The sequence below is a fragment of the Microplitis demolitor genome, chromosome 4, assembly GCF_026212275.2.
Source record: "Microplitis demolitor isolate Queensland-Clemson2020A chromosome 4, iyMicDemo2.1a, whole genome shotgun sequence".
NCBI classification, from domain to species: domain Eukaryota; kingdom Metazoa; phylum Arthropoda; class Insecta; order Hymenoptera; family Braconidae; genus Microplitis; species Microplitis demolitor.
The window spans coordinates 13,288,016-13,311,325 of record NC_068548.1 but is presented as its reverse complement, the minus strand read 5'-3'; the positions used below and the strand labels follow the sequence as shown (position 1 = coordinate 13,311,325).

The following is a 23,310-nucleotide window of genomic DNA, read 5'->3' as shown; positions in this document are numbered from 1 at the left end:
CGAGATATGAAAATCAAAACTAAAATTTTTTTTTCTTACGTGATTCAAATGGGAAATAAAAAATCGAAATCAAGGAGTACTTAATATTAATATTAAGTGCTTACATTTTAACAGGCTTCCTCTTTTTTCCTACTGAGACTTTTGAATGTGTGACATTGAAAAAAAAAAAAAAATGGTCGATTATTTAAACCGATCTAATATATATAGCACTTTATTTATCTACCGATGAATCAGATGGGTGTAATAAGAGTGATAAGTACACTATAAAAAATTTATGCTGTTTTTCATATGAACATTTTAAATTATAAAACAAGTAGACTTTCTATTCGAGTATAGATTTTTAGAATTTGTAATATTTTATAGTTTGGTCATACCCAAAATTATATTTAGGTGCAGTTAAAAGAAAAGTAACCATTATATTGAGAAAAAAAAATAATAATAGCAATAAAATAATGTTATTTATTGAGTAAAGTAACTTTGAATAAGATCAATAACCGCATTTATATGATTAAAAATTTTTTACGTTATTAAAAATTAAAAAAAACATAAAATGATGAATATTGTTTATGATAAAATTTAAATTTAACCGGCTTTATAAATCGCCCCATAGTACCCCAAAATTGATACGGTACCGTCATCAAGTGACAAAATGCAAAATTTATTTATAGAATTATTAATCGAATACTGAACGACATGATAATATAAAATTATCATTAAATTTGTAATTTTTTTAGAAATCGAGTTTAGTATCTCGCTTTCTGTGAATTTATCGGATAAATATAAAATAAATTAAAAAACAATTGTCCATGTTTAACCTGTAATTGTGAAATTCCTTGATAATTAATTTTTGCAAATAGTTAATGATTAAAAATCATCCAACAAACATTTATCAACTATTTCTAACATCATTTAATTCAATAATTTATTGTTTTACTTATTAATTAATTATTTAATCATTTCCAAAAAAAAAATTTTGAATTTTGTAGTGTCGATTTTCGACACCAAGGGGCGCTTCCATTAAAAAAATTGGAAGGGGAAATCCTACGAGAATCCCCTTAAGCCAAGAGAAAAAATAAATACGGAGCAGGGAAAAGTCACCCGTGCTAAGCAGCAGCAGTGGGAGTAGTTCGATTTTCGCTACGAGATCGCGCCCAGCCACTTGTATTGTCCCTGGTAAGAAAGATATTCTAGAATTGTTATATTCTAAATTTGAATACGATTTTGTTTGAGTACTCCTCTGTTATCTGACAGAGTGTCAAGTACCTTTTTGGATTGTACTATAGCATATTTTATAGTACACCATTACTCTAATATTTACTAATATTGGTTACTTAAATATTTTTTCTCGAAATAAAAAAACAACACAATACTTTTTAGATATAAAAAAAAAAAAAAAAAAAAAAAAAAAAATTGACACGTCAACCTCTCGGAGTGAGAATACATTTCTGACTGAGAAAATTTTTCGTTTTTATTAAAGAAGCAAGCTTTTGGAGCAAGATTTTTTTTTTCTTCGCCCAAGCAACTTTTATTTTAACTTAAGAAATTTATTTTTTCGAGCAAGAAAATTTTTCTTTTGGGCCAAGAGAATTTTTCTTGGTCCAATAGGCTTTTTTCGTCCATTTAAGACGTTCATTTTTTGAAGCAAGAACATGTTTTTCTTCGGGCAAGAAAAAGTTTATCGGGACAAGTTAACTTTTTTTCGTTTAATACGTTGGTTTTTTGGATTGAGATGACTGATTTTCTTTATCCAATAATTATTTTTTCTGTAATCAAGAAAATTTCAATTTCGCTTCAAAAATTATTTTTTTTTGGAGAATAGAATTTATTGTCTTGAAACAAAAGAAAGTTTTTGAATCGAGTATTTTATTTTTATTGAATCAATAGGGAAAATTCGGAAAACTATAATTTTCTTGAATCAAGTTTACTGTTTTTTCTGTGTAGACTTACAATAACACAAAAGTCCTTTAATTCATTTAGACTTTAAAACTTTATTACAATAAACATATTTCTATTTGGAGTCATTTTCAAAAATAGGGATAGTTATTTTTTCAGTTGGCCAAATGTACAATATTACAATGCAGCCATTTTCTCGATCAGCTCAAAAATGAATTCGTAACAGTGTTTTCGAGCTTAAGGAGCTCGAAAACAGCCGGGAGTTTTAGGGTTGGCCCACGGAGTCAACTGATAAACAGATTTTTTTTACTTTAGACGTTTATGTTTCATAATACACCTTACTTAAAAAAAAAAAGTTATTATCGAGATTACAAAATCAATAATGAAAAAAGCTGTTCGAACAGAGGTACCCTGAGTGGCGGGGTGCCTTGCATAGGCCTGGACACCTTAAAACAATTTATAAAATTACGATAGAAATTATCATGATTTCATTCATAGCTTTTATTATTATTCATTGTTATTTATTATTAGACCTTAGACCTATCAAATCTATAATACCTTTGAGATTAAAATGAGTATAAAATTTTTTTGTAAAATTTTTAAATCTCAAACATCAGTTACTTTACTCAAACCTAATTACAGCTTGTTAGACTTTTCTATTGTTAAACTCAGTTTTCTTTTGTGTTTTTTTACTTAAAATAACTATAGAACAAAATCTTATCAAATATTTCAAGTTATTCAGTAAATTCCTTTAAATTTAGTTGCAGCTTCCTTTCTTTTTTCCCTATAGTATTCTGCTTCTATCTCATTTTTTTCTGGAGTGTCTATTAAATACGTGACTACTTTTTTCCTTTCTCTCTTTGCTTCTGTTCGTGGTGCTGCTTTTGGAAAAGGCTACTGAATCAGATGTGCCCCCTATTAATTCCAGTATTAATAATAATAATAATAATAATAATAATAATAATAATAATAATAATAATAATAATAATAATAATAATAATATCTTATTGATTAATATAATGCTCAATCAAACTTCTGAATTGTAACAGAAGCTTTAAATGTAGATTATGATTAAAATTATGAACAATAAATTTTATTTTACTTGATAATGATTCAGTTATTCTCCGCGAAATATAGATAGTACATTTTCATCACTAGTTTCTCTAATTTTTCCAACTCTTGTTTATAATTTCGGCACCTTTAACGCCGGCTTATAACGGGTTATCTGGTACGAAACTTAAAAGAGTGGTTAAGTGGGGGGAGTTGTTTGGACTCAGTAACTGCCGATTAAGAGGGAGAGGTTTGTTGTGGACAGGTTTATGACGGAGGATTGACTGTATCAATAAGTATAAAAATATTTTTTCGGCTGATTCGTTAAAATTAACAAAATCGATTTCTATTTCTTCTATAGAAACCTCTTCCGACAGTAGTAACTCATCAATACTATGCATCTAAAACAGCTTAAATGTGTAAAACAGTAATACGTAATCTCAATTTTGTTTTTCATTCTTTATTCTTAGTTGGACGATGTACAAAGAGAATTGGAAGAAACTCGTGAATTAGCAAACAATAGATTACAAGAGTTGGACAAATTACATCAACAGCATCGGGATGCTTTGAAAGAAGTTGAAAAACTTAAAATGGATGTAAGTATATTCCTATAAATTACATTTTTCATAAGTAATTGTAATATATATTTAACTTTTATTACCGTTGCCTACTTGTAGTCAAAAAGGAAGGGTATATGAAATTGTCTAAAGAGTTTTAGTAACTTTTTTTATTATATTCCACTCCAGTACTTTATATGAAATAATGGCTGTAGAAACCTATCACGTATCCGAGTTAAATATGAAAATACATATTACACATCTATATATGATTATAAAAAGTATGAAACAAATATCTTTGTATTGAGAAAGGTAGTCATTGAAAAAGCTTCCGATGGTCAAACAAAGACATTTGGGTTAAGATAACAAAAAATGGAGGTAAGTGTAATAGAAGACAGTTTCGTATTACTGGACATATTATTGATGATATATTAACCAGGATATATTATATGTTTCTTCGGTCATAATTTTATGAAAAAAGTACTAAAATCGTGCATAAAACAGCGATATCTCAAATTTTGAGATATTTAATTAGATTTATCTCGGAAACTACTAGCTCTATAGTGATGGCTTAAATAACCTTTTTTGTAGGGAATAAAACTCTCTATAAAAAAAGCCCTGTACAATTTTGTTCTAAAGTAAATGAATTGCGAGTAAAATAAAAAAAAAACCATAAAATTTGATAAAAAATAGGCTTTAAGATTTTTTACCTGTGATCCTCGCGGTTTCGGAAATATCGAAATAATCACGGAATTATACGGTATAAATACTGCATAAATACGGTATTACTTAAGTTATTTTGGCCAGTTTTTTTGTCGAATTCTTACCAAAAGTTTACGAAATAAATTCAGAATATTTACGGTAATAAAACAAAAAAATATGGTATTTTCATAGCATTAAAACCGTAATTATACATCATATTGATGGTATTTTTTCGGCATCTTTACAGTATCAAACCATTCTACCGCGAAAAAAAATTTGTGTATAATATTATATAAAATTTTATTTACTTAGGTAAAAAAAATTATATATAATTATGTATAATTATATATGAAAAATGGCCCTACATAATTATATATAACTATATTTGATTATATATAATTATGTAGAACTATATATAATTGAATTCCTATGCAATTTTTTAAATAAATTGTGAATTTTTGTATAGTAGAGGCTCTATACTTTTTATTTAAATCATTTTTTGTTTGGAAGTCCAAGTTTAATTTCTTAGAAAAATTATTTATGCAAACATTGATAATAAATATTTTTGTCATTATGTAATATATAATGTACTATATTACCATCAAAAAAGGTACTTTTCACTCTGCCAAATAACGGAGGACTACCCGGGCCGGAATAGTCTCAAGTTTGGAATTTAACAGTTCTGAAATAAGTTTCTTACCAGGGACACTGCAAGTGGTAGGCGCGATCTCGTAGCGAGCACCGATCTACTTCCTCTGTTGCTTAAAGCACCGGTGACTTCCCTCTCCTACGTACATGTATATTGGGGTGTCCAAAAAAAAAAAAACAAATACTTTGTTTTTAAACTCTCATGGGCCCAAAAGTTACTTTATATTATAAAAAAAACCTTCACTAAATTTTAGCCAGATATCTTTAGACTTGAACTATCACAAATGGGGGTCCCCTATCCCATTTAAAATACACACCGAAATTTTTCATTTTAGTTTTTCGTTATTAAGACTATGAAAAATTTTTTTTAAATTCCGCCTGGTATAATTTCTTAGGAAATAAACTTCTCTCCAAAAAGTGCTGATGCAATATGTACTTCAAGCAAACTGGGAAAAAGTTACGGGGCGTCAAACATCAACAAAAATTTAGTTTCTTCAGTGTTAAATTATTTTTTGTTATTTTTCATTTTTATTCTATCGGAAAATTTTTTTTTCAAATAATGACAAGCACGGTTTTTTAGGAAATTTAATTTCCTACAAAAAGTACTCGATATCATACATACGTCAAATGGATGCGAAAAAGTTAAAGGGTTTTAAATATCAACGAAAAATCAAGTTCACTTTTCGTTGACATTTAAGTTCAGAAAATTCATATTTTTAAAAATTGATTTTTCGTTAACATTTAAATCTCAGTAACTTTTTTTTCATTCATTTCACGTATGTATGAAATTAAATTTCCCACAAGACTGTGCTTGTCATAATTTGAAAAAAATTTTTTTTGATCGAATAAAAATGAAAAATAACAAAAAATAATTTAACACTGAGAAGACTAAATTTCTGTCGATCTTTGAAGCCCCGTAACTTTTTCCCAGTTTGTTTGACGTACATAATGCATAAGCACTTTTGTGTAGAGAATTTATTTCCTACGAAATGATACCAGGTTGAATTTTAAAAAAAATTTTTTTACAGTCTTAATAACGAAAAATTATAATGAAAAATTTTCGCGCGTATTTTAAATGGGAAAGGAGGCCCCCATTTGTGATAGCTTAATTTTAAAGATATTTGGCTGAAATTTAGTAAGAATTTTTTTAGTAATATAAAGTAACTTTTGAGCTCCTAAGAGGTTAAAAAAAAAAACAATTTTTTTTTTGTTTTGTGGTATCCAACCATTGAAAGTATAAATAAAAATAAAATATTTTGTACCAATCCGGGCTCTTAATAATAATATTGAGGTTTGCCTCAATCCATTTTTCTATTTTCCGTTTAAATAACACGGAAAAAAAAATTTTTTTTTTTTTTTTTAAATTTCCAAGCTTACAAACCAATCAACGGATTTTTATGCACAATAAATATTTTCGTAGGAAATTGAACGCCCTACAAAAAAAGTCTCCTATGATTTTTTGATAAATCCCACTGCTCAAAAGTTATTTAAGCTTCAAGTCAAATTTATAGTAAATTTTGAGATTTTTTTACTTTTATGGTGAAAGTATCAGTCTTATCAAAAAATGTGATGGGAACTTTTTTGTAGATAATTTTATTCCTTACAAATTTTTATGAATAAAGTTTTTCAAAATTCCGTATTGTTCACAAGTTATTCTCATTTCAATGTTAAGCTCTTAAAAAAATAGATTTCTGATTGATTTTAAGAGCTTGACATTGAAATGAAAATGACTTGTGAACAATGCGGAATTTCGAAAAACTTTGTTTGTAATAATTTATAAGGAATAAAATTATTTACAAAACAGTTCTTACGATATTTTTTGATAAAACTGATACTTTCACCATAAAAGTAAAAAAATCTCAAAAGTTACTATAAATTTGACTTGAAGCTTAAATAACTTTTGAACAGTGAGATTTATCAAAAAATGATAAGAGATTTTTTTCGTAGAGCGTTCAATTTCCTACGAAAACATTGATTGTGCATCAAAATCCGTTGATTGGTTTGTGAGCTGGAATATTTAAAAAAAGAAATATTTTTTTTTCCTGTGTTATTTAAACAGAAAATAGAAAAATGGATTGAGGCAAACCTTAATATCATTATTAATAGCCCAGATTGGTACCAAAATTTTTATTTTTATTCATACTTCCAATTTGGGGATACCACAAAAGAAAACTTTTTTTTTTTTTTTTTTTGAAACACCTATATTTACATATATATTTTCACTTCCTAGTTATTTTTCTTTATTTTCTATTTTTATATTTAATCATATATAATTCATATAGAATTATATGTTTTTATCTATAATTATATACAACGTTGAGAAAAAAATCACAGATGATCATATATAATTATATATAATTATATTCAATTATATATATTTGTATATAACTATATATAATCATCTGTGATTTTTCTCAGCGTTATATATAATTATATATAATCTTGTAAAATTATATATAGTTGTATGTAATTATATATAATTATGTATAATTCTATATGATTCATATATAATTCTATATAAATCATATAATTATATAGAATTATATATGATTATATTGAGTTATATATAATTTTTTTTTACCCGGGTAGTTATATTTAATTTTATATAATTACTAGCTGACCCGACAGACTTCGTACTGCCTCAATCGATTGTAGAGCAAAATAAAAAAATCAACTCTGTTTAGGTTTCCACTATATAAAATTGGTGTATTACCGTACGATGGATGGTGTGGCTCAATAAGTTATAGATCAAATTGAACGGAATATAGTATAGTGCCGGATAGCTCAACTGGTAGAGCACTCGGCGCGATACCGACATGGTCTGGGTTCGATTCCCAGTTCGGGCTATCTATATTTTTCTCAATTTATCTATAAATTGTCTTATTGAGAAGGTTTGCATGTTTTAGGTTTCCACTATATTAAATTGGTGTAATACTGTACGATGGACTGTCTGGCCCAAAAAATTATAGATCAAATTGAACGGAATATACTATAGGGCCGGATAGCTCAACTGGTAGAGCACTCGGCGCGATACCGACATGGTCTGGATTCGATTCCCAGTTCGGGCTATCTATATTTTTCTCAATTTATCTATAAATTGTCTTACTGAGATGGTTTGTATGTTTAGCTTTCCACTATATTAAATTGGTTTCCACTATATAAAAGTCCAATTTAATCTAGTGGAAACCTAAACATGCAAACCTTCTCAATAAGACAATTTATAGATAAATTGAGAAAAATATAGATAGCCCGAACTGGGAATCGAACCCAGACCATGTCGGAATCGCTCCGAGTGCTCTACCAGTTGAGCTATCCGGCCCTATAGTATATTCCGTTCAGTGTGATCTATAACTTATTGAGCCACACCGTCCATCGTACGGTAATACACCAATTTAATATAGTGGAAACCTAAATATGCACACCTTCTCAATAAGACAATTTATCAATAAATTGAGTAAAATATAGACAGCCTGAACTGGGAATCGAACCCAGACCATGTCGGAATCGCTCCGAGTGCTCTACCAGTTGAGCTATCCGGCCCTATAGTATATTCCGTTCAGTGTGATCTATAACTTATTGAGCCACACCGTCCATCGTACGGTAATACACCAATTTAATATAGTGGAACCTAAATATGCACACCTTCTCAATAAGACAATTTATCAATAAATTGAGAAAAATATAGATAGCCTGAACTGGGAATCGAACCCAGACCATGTCGGTATCACGCTAAGTGCTCTACCAGTTGAGCTATCCGGCACTAGACTAAACTCATATTTATTTACCTTTCAAACCTTCTTTGGATTTCTACAAATAATTGAAGACCAAAATTAGCCAAATCGGTTCAGCCGTTCTCGAGTTTTAGCGAGACTAACGAACAGCAATCGATTTTTATTTATATAGATAGATAATAACTTACAAAGTTATATATACAATAACTGTCATCTAAAAGAAAAAAATTCGCTGTCTCGTGGGATCTATCCCGACTCCTAAGTATTTGAAGTCTGATCTGTTAACCATTGTGCTAAATCACTTAATTGAAGGATGATGTTAATTATATTAATTTGGATACAAATAATTTTAAGAAAATTGAAGACCTTAATTTTCCCGGATAATTATTTTCACTTACATTTTTTTGTTTGAATTAAGAACGTGTGAACTAATAAAATAAAATAAAAAATTTTATAGTTTGCACATTTTCGATTATGTTAAATGCAGAAGCGAACAAAAATTAAAACTAAATTTTTTTCAATTTTCCATTATATCAGCATAAATCTGGAAAAATTGCAGGATAATTACGGTATTATTACCAAAAAAAATACGATTTCCTTAAGTTAAAGTTATTGTATTATTATGGTTTGGATATAGCATTTTTTCGGTAAAAGTTCGGCGTTTTTATAGTAATTTTACTGTAGTATGCTAGTAACTTTGCAGTTTAAGTACAGTAAATATACTGCATAACTATAGTAAAAAAACTGGCCAATCAAACCATGATAATACCAAATTATATCGGTAAATGTACGGCACAAGCATAAATGCCGAATATTGACGATATTTCTACGGCATTCTCAAAACCTCGAGGGGAGGCCGATGATAAAAGGTAAGTTAGCTACAAGCACTTTTAAAGAGAAAGGATTCCTCTGCTATTTCCGCCTAATAGCGACTTGATATCTTGCAATGCCGCAGATCTATAGATAATTAAAAAAAAAATCAAAATTTACTTGAAATTAAAATTAAGAGCTTATTTTTGGTGAGAATTTTTTTTTATATGTTAAGAACATTATTCCGTCGTTGGGCCAGAAAAAAAAAATTGTCGTTTCAAATGAAGCACCCTAATATATTTATACGTATATATATATATATATATATATATATATATATATATATATATATATATATATATATATAAATACTGTAAAGTGAGTGAATGCACAAACGGATTCTGGTGTAGGTGTGCTTAATTCAATAAGAAAAAATTAACATGAAAATCACAGAAGATAAATTAGCTATTTTATTAACAATATGTACACAAAAAAACTGTAAGAATTAATATTTATAGTGAATGCGACTGTTGATTTTACGCGATAACGATTGCAACTATACAAAATTCACGTATAGAAACTCGTTACGTGGTCGGTAGCGGTTCAGAACGCGTTAATTAATTACACGTGAGAAACAATTATTTATATGCTCAATAATTAGTAGCCTTGTTATACTAACTAATTATTGAGGATATTTTAGCGTAATTCAGCGGAATTATAACTCAAGAATAATTATTAAGTAACAACAGTTAGCGTAGCGATAGAATTGCACGTGGTAGCACGTCAGAATGCACAATGTAGAAAGAAAAGCACAACGGGGAGCAGTTAAACACAAGAAGCGAAAAGCCCTGTAATGGTGGCGTCTTCTTCCTTCGTTGCTGCTCGGTTAGGACGCATGCAGTATGGCTACACTAGTGAATTTTCCCATTGGCTTAAAAGCGCCTCAACGGGTAGTAGTGAGCCGCCGATTTCTCTGATTGGCCAACTAGTAGCGGGACTCTCATGCCGACTTGACACGACAATAAATAAGAAATTTTATGTACCAGGCCCAAACAGCGAGTAACCCGGCATTATTCTGACCTTGAAGTCAGTAGCGAGTATGGCAGCTCCCGGACGTAGCAAAAGTACACGAAGCTTTTCAAAATGATTAAGGTCGTGGCTGAACATATACACATACAAACTTTTGAACCAATGGTATTTTTGAAATCTACTCGACTAACTTAGATGGAAAATAATAAAATGTTTTAAAAGTTGCGTTGTAAGGACCAAAACAATAGTTAGATTTCTATGAAATCTACTACCAATGATTAATTTATTAACACATTTTTATTTATTGAATCATTTTGAAGCCAACGTCCTAGTAGATTTCATAGAAATCTAATTATTAAATTGGTCCTTATGACGCAACTTTTCAAAAATTTTATCATTTTCCATCGAAGTTAGTTAAATAGGTTCCAACTATACCATTAGTCCAAAAGTTTATACACTAACGCAAAAAATTAAAGGAACAGAAAAATTTTATAAATTTATTAGTGATTTTTGCAAAGCTGTAACTTTGTGAAAAATAATCATATCAAGTGTTACGTTCCCGTAATATTTTATCAATTGAATTAAATTAATTATTTTTAATAAATTAATTTTATCCGATGTAACGGAAATCAGTTACAGTAAGAGAGTCGATGTGGCTCGCGTCTAGTCAAAACAGATGACAATGCATGAGACCTGGGCCACGGTGATTCTCTCACAAGAAACCTGAGATGCAGCGTCAAAATTTTGTCAACTTAGTTGCAAATTATTATTTTTCACCTACACCATGGCCTGTCCATAACATTACTACCACCTAGGGGCGAGCGCTTATCAGCAGTTCCACTCTGTCCTATAGCCCTGAGCGCTCACCAGCAGTTCGGGTTTCCTGCCGATTTTCCTACTATTAGCCTACTGATATAATAATTATATGGAGTTGGAATCGGCAAATAAAATCAATTGAATCGCGAAAATTAAATGAATTAATAATTTATAGTATAATCGACGAGCAGGGCTCATCGAGGGTCTATAGACCCTCCAACGAGGCCAAACCTGGATTGAATTTGATAATTAAAAATTATTTTTATTTTTAATTAATTTGGGGTAATTTCCCAAAACGTAACACAAGATTTGAAAAAAAAAAAAAAAAAAAATTTGGGCGTCGGTTGACCCTGCGGGCCAGCCCCAAAACTTCCCGCTGTTTTCGACCTCAAAGAGCTCGAAAATGCTATCACATACAATTGTTTTTTTACGATCTTTTCAAGCTCAACAAGTTACCTGTTATGCTGAAGTTTGAAAATTTAAGAATCGAAAATCATCAATGAAGCGGTTTTTAAAATTTAGTTCCTGATTATGTTCAGTAAAATAAGTGTATTGAGGCAGAAATCAATGTTAGGGATAAAAATCAAGATTTAAATGAGTTTTGACTCATGTAAGAAACAATAAAATATGAAATATCCGATAAAAATATTAAAAACTACGTTTTATCGATTTTTTTGTTGATAATATGATTTAAACTAAAAACCAAGTTCGATGACATTATATGATCAAAAGAAACCATAAAAAAGATGAGTTGGTATGATATCAGGCACATTTTAGTACGTTATATTATGATTTATCCGGAAAAAATAACATAAAATGTTATTTTTTTAACTTTTCAACGCCGATATCTTTTGAACTAATCAATCGATTTTGATAGTTGACGTGGTAATCGGCGCGTTTTATTGAATTCTAGAGCTGATTAAAATTTGAAATCAATCGCGTCAGTCGTTTCGAAAATATTTAGAAAAAACCGTTTTACACCATTTCTTTCTCCCGCGATAACTCTCGAACGAATTATCCGATTTTGATGTTTGAGGTGGCAATCGACGCTTTTTTTTTTGAGTACTAGAGCTGATTAGATTTTGAAGTCGATCATATAAGTCGTTTTTGAGAAATCAATAAAAAACTAAAAAAAAAATTTTTTTTTTTTCGTAATTCGCAAATATTTTCGAGTCTATTCAATCAAATAATCTAAAATTTCAGAAAAGTTGATGGCCAACAAGCTCTTTCGATTGCTACCTCAACCATCCAAATCGATTCATTAGTTCAAAAGTTACAAAGAGTTTACACACACACACACACACACACACACACACACACACACACACACACACACACACACACACACACACACACACACACACACACACACACACACACACACACACACACACACACACACACACACACACACACACACACACACACACACACACACACACACACACACACATACACACACACATACAGACACTCGGACATAATTCTGAAAATAGTCAGGATAGCTTCCTAGGACCTCAAAACGTCGACATCTGATGAAAACTCGATTTTCGAAAATCGGGGTGAAAACAATAACTTCTGAAATTTTTGAAAATCATCGATTTTCTAAACGGGAAGTTAAAAAGCATTTTATAGCTTAAAATCTCTAGTTTCGGTACAATTTCATCAAAACTTTTTGGATTATACGCTATTGCGCAAACATGAAAAATACAGTGAGACCAAAAATTTCCAAAATTTTTTTTGTGTTTTTCGAAGAACCTACGAGCCGCGGAAAATTTTTTTCAGCTAAACCAATGCATAGGTCAGTTAGCAAATTTATTCAGCTTTAATTTTCATTTTTTTGGCTAGCTCTAGCTAATAGCTGTAATTCCAAAAAAATTTTGAAGAAAATGCACCGAAACTAGAGATTTCAAGCTATAAAATGCTTTTTTTATAAAATTTTTCTGTCCCTTCAATTTTTTGCGTTAGTGTATACACATATGGGTCTAATTTTTCAACTTTATTTATTGCACGACTCATGATGCGAATCATCAGAGAGTGCTTTATTTAATATCTCGAAAACTATGATAGATACAAAAATTGCCTTAGTTTTGTTTCAAAGGGGACACTTGGGGCTATTGAAAAGAAAATATTTCGGAAAAAAATTTGGAAAAATGAAAAAATAATAAGAAGGTTCGCAGCAATCTCGAACACGAAGTATTCACTTAATACATCACTTAAATAGGAATCAACAGCAGTAGCATAAAAAATTTCAATCAGATATTGATAAGATCTTAAAAACGAACAAGTAATTCATTAGACATATGAAAACTTATTCGCTAAAATTATTTTAAACAATGCAATTTTCGGGATGTTTGAAAATTCATTACTCGCATCCAAGTTCGATACCTAAGTTGAAATTTTCGGGACTTTCCAGGGATATAACAGAGTAACTTTCTAAAAAATTTGAAGGAAATCAAAGTTCCGACGAAAAATTAATAGCTATCTGAAAATCGTGATTTTTGAAAAATCAAATGTCTTTGGGTGACTGTCTAATAACGAAATTGAAGCAATGATGAAAAATTAGAGTAGACATGAATCGAACACACCTACAAAAAAAATTTTAGCTCTTATTTTATCTTCTTCTCTGAAAACTATAGATCTGCAAGGATTTTAAAAATAGTGTAACAGGGTAATCTTTCAACCTTGCTAAATTTGGCCCCTTTATTAATTGATCTTAACAAGGGCGCTACTGGAAGATAAGACTCGGCCTTCCAGAACCGGAGATGTTAATTTTAGAAACATCAGGGTCGTTGAATTTTACAAGAGTGAGGAAGGATGAGGAATTAAATTTATTACACAATATTTTAATTAATATAATTATCAATTTTATTTATCACATAACAATCCTACCCACGGAGTTTTTATTTCATTTATAATTTGTTAACCAAGTTTGTCCACTGCCCTTTATACTCTTACGACCTAACTAGCCCCCTGGACTTCTATTACAATAACTTATTTAAAAGAAAAACTATTTAGTCCCCTGGACTCACAATAAATTTGGCCACCGGCCTGATCCCCTGGATCCTTCAATAAAATTGTCCCCTGGACTTAATTAATAATTGGCCACCGGTCTGATCCCCTGGATCCTTTAGAAATATTTTAAAATAAAAATCGCAACTTGCCAGATTCCCTGGATCTTAATTAAAATTTTAATTCCCCTGGAATTATTTTATCTCCCCCCCCCCCACACACACACACACAATTTTTTTTTCAAAATTACGAATTCCGTTTTTGAAAGTTAATTTTAGTGACTATTAATTTTTCCTTTTAATTACAATAATTATTTTCTCGACATTACTCGACTTTACCAAATTTTCCCAGTATTAATTTTTAGTAATGAAGTGATGAAATTTACTGACGCCAGCGACCAATGCTATCTCTTTCAGTTTCGTGTCTTTCTTTCTTCGCGTTCAACTTCAATTTTTCTTTAACAATTTTACTAATTTACTGACATTAATATCTCACTCAAAATTAAATAAATCAGTCTTAAAATTTTTATCACTCTTTTCACAGCACTTGATTTTCAGTCTTGTAAATTTTATCTTATTAAATATCGATTAAATTATTATATAACAATGTTTTAATAACTATTTTCATTTCTGGCCTCCTGCCGAGAAATTTTACTCCTTAATTTACAATTAATGGTTAATAAACTCTGGCCTCGCTGCCGAGAATTATTTAACGAAACACGTGGTTAATTTTTATTTTATTTCCTTACCATAAATTCTGGCTTCTCCGCCGAGAATTTACTCTATTGAAGACGCTAAGTTGTTACACTTCTGATAACTTTATTCTCGATATTAATTAATTTGATAATTCTGGCTTACCTGCCGAGAATTAATTCATGCACAGCACTACGATGTTAACACTAAACTTTGCTCTTATTCACCAGATGATACCTTTGGCGTCTATCTAGCTTCTCTTGGTCTTTCCTTGGTTTCCGGTCTTCTAGATAAGGCTCACGGCAGATGGACGTCCGTTAAGCTTGTCGGCTCGACCGACTCTCCTCGATTTTGTGACTGTCCTGTGGTTATATATTTTTAGCTCGGCCATTTTCGGCAACTTCCGGAAAATGGCCTCTCCACTTTATTAATTTTGGGACAGAAGTCCAAATTTCTTCAATTAGCGCACCCGGCGACAAGTCGAAAAACTTAAACAGGTACTTATTGGGGGTTACGGCTCGGGTAACTGACCAGCCACGGAAAATCACGATTTTCCTTGATGATAAATTGAATTTTACCCCGTTACAATAGGTCAAATTTTGATAGTTCGGTTGTTCAGTTGGAAGCATCTTCCAGCTAAGCCTAATATTAATTTAGAGCAAATATCTATTCTTTCTTGAAAGTAGAGTGTACACAGAGAAGAATGTTACCGGAAAATACTCTCTAAGTTATATGGAAGCTGAGATACAAATTTTTAAATTTCAAAAAATTCTCCGGTGGACGGATTAAATCGTATCGAGCTCAAATTTTTCAGATCACCTTGTGTAAACTACTTTCAAAAAAAAAAAAAAAAAAAAAAAATTGATGTGCAAATCGGTGTCCTACGCACCATATATTGAGACAAATTGCTTTATATATTCGTGATTTTAACCAGCAGCCACCAGAACTCGCGGGTTGAACGCTGGTTTACGTTGGCCTCAACAAAATTTATAATTACCTGTAAACGCAAATGGGTTCTTGCAAGAGGAAAACTCGCACTCGATTAACTCAACAATTATAGAATTGATTTACTTGTAATTCTATTGTTAATTAAGTAAATTGCCCGTATTACAAGGAATCACAAGTAAATTGTTAGTAATATTTAAATTGTACGTCTTATTACTATTGGATCCAACATCGAAGTGTTCATCGACGCCGCGGGATCTTGAGTCGTGATTTTTGACTAGTCTCCCATTTACCTTACGGTCATGCGTCTTTAAGAGTTCATGTCGTGACCATGGTACATGACAAGTTGCATTTTGAGCTGGTAACGAGACGGGTGAAAATATATCGTAGATCTTAAGAGCAATAAGACAACATATTGTCTTAATGGATCTACAGATAAACATAATTATATGTATATATTAGGGTGTTTCAAAAAAAACAAAAATTTTTTTTTTATGGTGTACAAAAATTGGAAGTATAACTAAAAATAAAAATTTTAGTACCAATCCGGGCTCTTAATAATGATATTAAGGTTTGTCTCAATCCATTTTTCTATTTTCCATTTAAATAACACGGCAAAAAAATTTTTTTTTTTTTTAGAATTTTCTACCTCCCAAACTATTTAAAAGATGTTTATGCACAATACACTCTTTTTTTGTAGGAAATTGAACACTCTACAAAAAAAGTCTCTTATCATTTTTTGATAAATCCCACTGTTCAAAAGTTATTTAAGCTTCAAGTCAAATTTATAGTAAATTTTGAGATTTTTTTACTTTTATGGTGAAAGTATTAGTCTTATAGTCTTATCAAAAAATGTGATGGGAACTTTTTTGTAGATAATTTTATTCCTTACAATTTTTTGTGAATAAAGTTTTTCAAAATTCCGTATTGTTCACAAGTTATTCTCATTTTAATGTTAAGCTCTTAAAAAAAATAGATTTCTGATTGATTTTAAGAGCTTGACATTGAAATGAAAATATCTTGTGATCAACGCGGGATTTCGAAAAACTTTATTTATAATAATTTGTAAAGAATGAAATTATCTACAAAAAGTTCTAATGAAATTTTTTGATAAGACTGATAGTTTCGCCGAAAAAGTAAAAAAATTTCAAAATTTACCATAAATTTGACTTAAGGCTTAAATAACTTCTGAACTGTGGGATTTATCAAAAAATGATAAGAGAATTTTTTTGTAGAGCGTTCGATTTCCTACAAAAAAAAGTGTATTGTGCATAAAAATCCGTTAATTAGTTTGGGAGCTAGAAAATTCTAAAAAAAAAAAAAATTTTTTTCCCGTGTTATTTAAATGGAAAATAGAAAAATGGATTGAGGCAAACCTTAATATCATTATTAAGAGCCCGGATTGGTGCTAAAATTTTTATTTTTAAGACGCGTTTTCATTTGTTTCTCTATTCGCACTCAACTGGATAAACGGTACTATCTCTGTTGCACTTGTACATCAAATAGGAACTTTGTCCAAGCTTTTCTCGTAAACAAATGAAAGATATAAAAAATTCAAGTGCACTTCGCTAGTTCGTAGAGTAAAACATCGGGTCTGTGTCTTTATTTTGCGTTTAGACCTTTTATTTCAGAGAAAAGCTGGGACAAAATTATCTGAAAACCGTTCTTAACTATAATTTCAATTTTTGTGCACCATAAAAAAAAATTGTTGGTTTTTTTGAAACACCCTGATATATATATATATATATATATATATATATATATATATATATATATATATATATATATATTTTTTTTTTTTTTTTAAAAGATTAGGCAACTTCCAGAATCTGTCATTGTTGAAACGACTGAATACAAGTGTTTACAGTCACAATTTTCAGTACTTTACAATGAATCTATGCAATTAAAAACTCAACTTGATGATACGCGTCAACAATTACAATCAAGCAAAAATTCGCATTTACGTCACATTGAAATGATGGAAGTAAGATTATTTATAAATTCCGTTCTCGCACATTGAATTCATCTCTAAGGTTGAGTAATACAATAGTTTTAATTTTTTTATAGAGTGAAGAACTTATGGCCCAAAAAAAATTGCGTGGTGAATGCATCCAGTTAGAAGATGTACTTGCTCAACTGCGTAAGGAATATGAAATGTTACGAATAGAATTTGAGCAAAATTTGGCTGCAAATGAACAAACTGGTCCAATAAATCGCGAAATGAGACATCTCATAACATCTTTGCAAAATCATAATCAACAATTGAAAGGTGAAGTACATCGCTATAAACGTAAATACAAGGAAGCATCGACTGAAGTTCCTAAAGTAATTATTATATTTACAGTTTAATGCTAAATTTAGAAATTTGACTAAGGTAAAGTTGTTTTGTCTATTCACGGAAATAGAGAAGGTAGAGGTACCATTTTTGGCCACTTTCGGGTCAGTTTTGGACACTCGAAAAATTTAAATAAATTAATTTGTAAGAGGCGCAATATCATAATTAACTTTTTAAATATTTTTAGAGATACTTTTCTCCCACTATTACAATGGAAGTATCATTTTACTATTTTCCATTAATTAAAATAAAAAATTAAATGCCCAAAAATGGAGCAGTGGCCACAAATGGCACCTCTACCCTAAATCATTAGAAAATGGAATAAATCTTTCGTTATTAGCGCTCTCTTTACTCATCTCAATTACGTGCGTAGCGTCAGGCGGTGCCACGCTCATAGCGTGAGTAACGATAGGTCAAGAAATGAGTTAGATTAGAATATTGCGCTCAAAATTGACAATAGTTTCTTTTAGTTGTATATATCAGGTGCATATCACATTAATTAGCCAAATTATCGTGCAGACTTTCTGATTACGGCAAATTAAACGATATTAAATTAACTAATAGAGCTTTAGAGTAAAATTATCAAACAAAATTTATTGAAAATCGTAGACTGTTTTTAAATTTGGAAAACTTTTTTTTCGGTGGTTTTTTAAATCTACTCCGGAACCGTAGATAATAAAAAACTTTCAAGACCAGATCTGAAAACTAGACACTTAAAGCTATGATTTGTTTTTTTTTTTTTTTTTGTTGTTCGACTACTTTTCTCCAAGTTACACCCTGTTGGAAATCACTAAAAAATTAGAGTTTTTTTCAATATCCCTCAACTTTTAAGAATAGTGTATATATTTCTTCATACGCAAAAACATACATTTGTGTAGCACAGGATGGGAGACAGCTTACTTCGTAGTAGGAGTCAAGATTGAAGTAAATGTCAAACTTGATAGAATAGGACTCATTGATATTCAACTGTACTTTATGGATGACAACCCCTCTTATAGTGTTTTGAAATAATCGACCGTATATAACACACATGCGTGTTTTAATAATAATTTTTCACGAGCCATTACCATTTCTCTACATGATATCTAAATAATTGAAACTGAATTAACTTTGAAAAATATTTTCCAATTTTTTAGTTAAGAAAAGAAATTGAAGATTTGACAGCAAAACTAGGACAACAGGTTACTCAAGAAAGCAAAGAAGGTAATAGTTCTGATGGCAGCGGAAAAGAAGAAGATTCGTCAACTTATTTATCTGCAACAATTCAGGTATATTGGCTTTTATTATTATTTTTTTTTTTTTTTTCGTTACATGAATGTTTCAAATTTAATTTCAAATTTTAGATAAAAGATGAAGGAATTGCTGTTATTAAGAGAGAGTTAACTGTTGATGAAGAAATAGATTCTGCTGAAAAAAGTGAATGTGAAAGTAAAAATTCTTCTGATACTCACACACTAAATTCGTCTACTTTAAAAAAAGATAAAGACATTAAACGTGAAAAAGATCTAAAAAAAGAAGTAGGAGTAAAAACTGAACATAAAGAAAATACAGTACATCGAATAAAAGATTCGAAAGTCATTGAGTCGGAAATCGTTAGAGACTTGAAAGCACAATTGAAGTAAGTAACATATCAAATTTTATTATATTAAATTATAATGTTTTTATAATGTCTTTTAGAAAAACTGTAAATGAAATGAAAGAAATGAAACTCTTGCTCGATATGTATAAAGGTGTAGGAAAAGAACAACGTGATAAAGTTCAGTTAATGGCTGCAGAACGGAAAATCCGTACAGAAGTTGAAGAATTGCGTCAACAGCTCAAAAAAATTCAAGTAAGTGTGGGATAATTTTAATTTTTTATTTTTATCGAATGTAAATGTATTTATAATCATACAATGAACCGTGTTATTAATATCTAATGATCTAGAATCAAAATATACTTTTATCTGGATTTATACTGCAAGGGTATGACTTTATTTCCTCATACCAGAGAACTTGGCCACTTTTCCTTCAGTATCTTAAGTAATTTAAGCAATAGGTTCTCAAACACCTAGTTTAGCCGGGTATGAGACTTTATAGGATAGGGAAAGTGATGTAATGAATTTGATTTATAGTACACTTCTTATATTATAATATTATTTTATTAATTTAATTAATGTTCGGATTATTTAACAAACGTAGGCAACTGAATATATGTATATTTACATTAGAATGGTATCAAAAAAATTATTATAATTAGTGCATAAACTAGGAGACCTTGGATCTGACCTCATGAGGATTGTAAATAACAGATTTAAATAATTTATCTTATAAATGTAAGGGGATTCTCGTAGGATTTCCCCTTCCAATTTTTTTAATGGAAGCGCCCCTTGGTGTCGAAAATCGACACTACAAAATTCAAATTTTTTTTGGATCATCGTTTTCTCACAAAATTCTTTATCATAAGGCATTACCATTTGAAAAGAATTGATGAAAGTCTATATTGATAATATGCAATTACTTCTCTTCATAATATATAACTGTCCTTGAATTTGATAATACCAGGGGCTACTTTTGATTAATTCGATTTTGTTTTCTTTTTCTTTTAAGTGGTATTTGCTCCATTTTTTATTTGTTAATATTGCTTCTTCAACGCCTATATTCCTTATAGAACAAGGACATTTAACTTCTAAAATGTAGTTATCATCGATTATACTATCTTGAGTTGCACCTAATCCTAGTATTTCTGTATCAATAAAAAAGCCACACTTGTAAATAGTTACATTAAATTTTGAACTTAGATCTGTGAGTGCTACACGTTCATTAACAATACTATGGTTAATGGGTGCGCGGAAATTAGCTAAAGTTGGATATAAAATTTTACACACATCTTTGTTTTTCGTCGTTAGAAGCCTGCATGAAGAAGCATCTTTAAAATTTAATGCTGTTAAAAATAAACGACGCTTCGCATGCCATTCGATAGATCGTGCTTGTCCTAACGTTTCACGTTCAATTTTATTGCGATTAGCTTGAAATTCTTTTAGCGTTGCAGTGTGGTGTTCTAAAAGTTTTTTATAGTCTTCTTCAGATATTGAAGCAGCATCAGCACCAGGTCCATAGTAGCAATCGTTAGATGGTTAATTTACATACGGGTGGCAGTTGCGATATCCATTTTCTGCTCGTCTAATGTTGGTGCGTGCTACCTTAGCTTTACGACTACTTTCTAGTTTCCGCAAGAGCTCTGGAACTTGCTTATCTAAAATTTCATATACGTCGCTCATGACTGTTTTACTATTGAATTGAAGGAACGAAAAAAAAACACGAAACGTGAACCCGCCATCTTTGTATGAATCAATACGTTTTCCATAATTTTTTGAAGCTACAACATTATTAAAAGATTCTGCTAGATTATTACTAGCATTTAATAAGAAGTCGGCTGGAGCCGCAATACGCGCATCAAAACAACTCAATATTGCATTCCACATATTTATGTTCATCAGTTCATTAACATAATTAGGCTTAGGTGTTTGATTATCATTAGAGCAATAATGTGGACGGGAATCAACATAATGACCAAATACATGATATGGCACATGGTGTGGCTCAATAAATTATAGATCAAATTGAACGGTATATCGTATAGTGCCGGATAGCTCAACTGGTAGTCACTCGGCGCGATACCGACATGGCCTGGGCTCGATTCCCAGTTCATGCTATTTATATTTTTCTCAATTTATCTATAAATTGTCTTATTGAGACGGTTTGTATGTTTCGCTTTCCACTATATTAAATTGGTTTTCACTATATAAAAAACCAATTTAATATAGTGGAAAGCGAAACATACAAACCTTCTCAATGAAATTAAGACATTCCAAGTTAATTTTAGCAAATAGTCTTTGAAGTTGATAGTATCCTATACCACTACCAAAGCAGCCTAATACAATACCTTTATTACTTGAAAGAATATTAGCTTCTTTTGGTTCACTCTCAACTTGAAATGTAAATCCACACGCACTACATTCGTAGACCAAAACTGATTGTAACCCATCAATAATCGGGCCCTTGTATATAGTTTGACAGCTGAGTTCTTTGCATGTAAGGTTTAATGAAGCATCACGATGTTCATAAAATAATTTATTAAGTTTCTCATGAACATAACCATAATTCATTATTAATTTAGTATTATCATTAGCTGGCTTGGTAGTTGACTTTCTATTTTGTTTTTTTTGTCTGGCTTTGGAACTATTTGAGAAATAGTAGTAGCATTCGACGAATTGGATAAATTGGTATTTGAAGAAGTATCATTTATTTCAGGTGTAATTACCGATTCTGTGTTTTCATTATTATCAGAATTATGTTCGTTACCATTTGACAAAATTGGTTCTGAATTTGTTTCTTCATTTTGGGTTAACAGCGGTGATACTGATAGATTTTTATAGTTTACCGGAAAAAGACCATCTGGCTCAATTATAGATAACGAGAAAATATTCTTTGTTAAATTATTTTTATCATTATTATCATCATCAATAAACATATTAGAATAGATTCTTTGATTAAATCATGTAAATTTAGGAAACAACAAATACACGATTTACCATCATTGTAATCAACAATACTCTTTGTATTTCGACTGTGAGAATCAAAAATATAATATAGCTTATTTTGTGATATAATTGCTATTGAAGTGGAATTCATGGTTAAAATTGCATTTATATTATTATTGTAAAAAATATTAAGACGTCTTTTCAACGGTAAAAACGCAGGATCAGAATTTTCGTTATAAAAATATCCATAATATTCTGCTTGAGTTTTAAAATTGCAATGAAAAGTCGGCGTTATAGTGACTTCTGTGCTGAGTTCTGTCGCTGATAAATAATTATCAACATCATGATAATTTCCATTGTCAGTGTTAGAAGATGCAGCATTACGGGATATTATACTTATTCTATACAAATTATTACCGATGTCTAGAATTTTATCGATGGTATTTGAAGACCATGTTGTTATACATTTTAAAGAAGCAATAATAATTGAAGAAGCCGCCATTGCTGTACATTGCTTACGGGCTGATGAGCCGAATTTTATATCACTTTGGCTTCTACTACCACGAAC

The 23,310-nt window shown here is 30.3% G+C and overlaps 2 protein-coding genes across 3 annotated transcripts in view; one reads left to right on the top strand and one right to left on the bottom strand.

Moving 5' to 3' along the window:
• Window positions 1-23,310, bottom strand: part of LOC103579909 (E3 SUMO-protein ligase ZBED1) — a 147,470-nt gene that overhangs the window by 74,044 nt on the left and 50,116 nt on the right. The window lies entirely within an intron of this gene.
• Window positions 1-23,310, top strand: part of LOC103577109 (E3 ubiquitin-protein ligase Bre1) — a 103,535-nt gene that overhangs the window by 32,579 nt on the left and 47,646 nt on the right. The window contains exons 7-12 of the mRNA XM_053738593.1: window positions 3,414-3,539; window positions 17,696-17,869; window positions 17,953-18,210; window positions 19,357-19,488; window positions 19,564-19,838; window positions 19,898-20,051. Of these exons, the coding sequence (XP_053594568.1) occupies window positions 3,414-3,539; window positions 17,696-17,869; window positions 17,953-18,210; window positions 19,357-19,488; window positions 19,564-19,838; window positions 19,898-20,051 (1,119 nt within the window). The remainder of the gene's footprint in view (window positions 1-3,413; window positions 3,540-17,695; window positions 17,870-17,952; window positions 18,211-19,356; window positions 19,489-19,563; window positions 19,839-19,897; window positions 20,052-23,310) is intronic.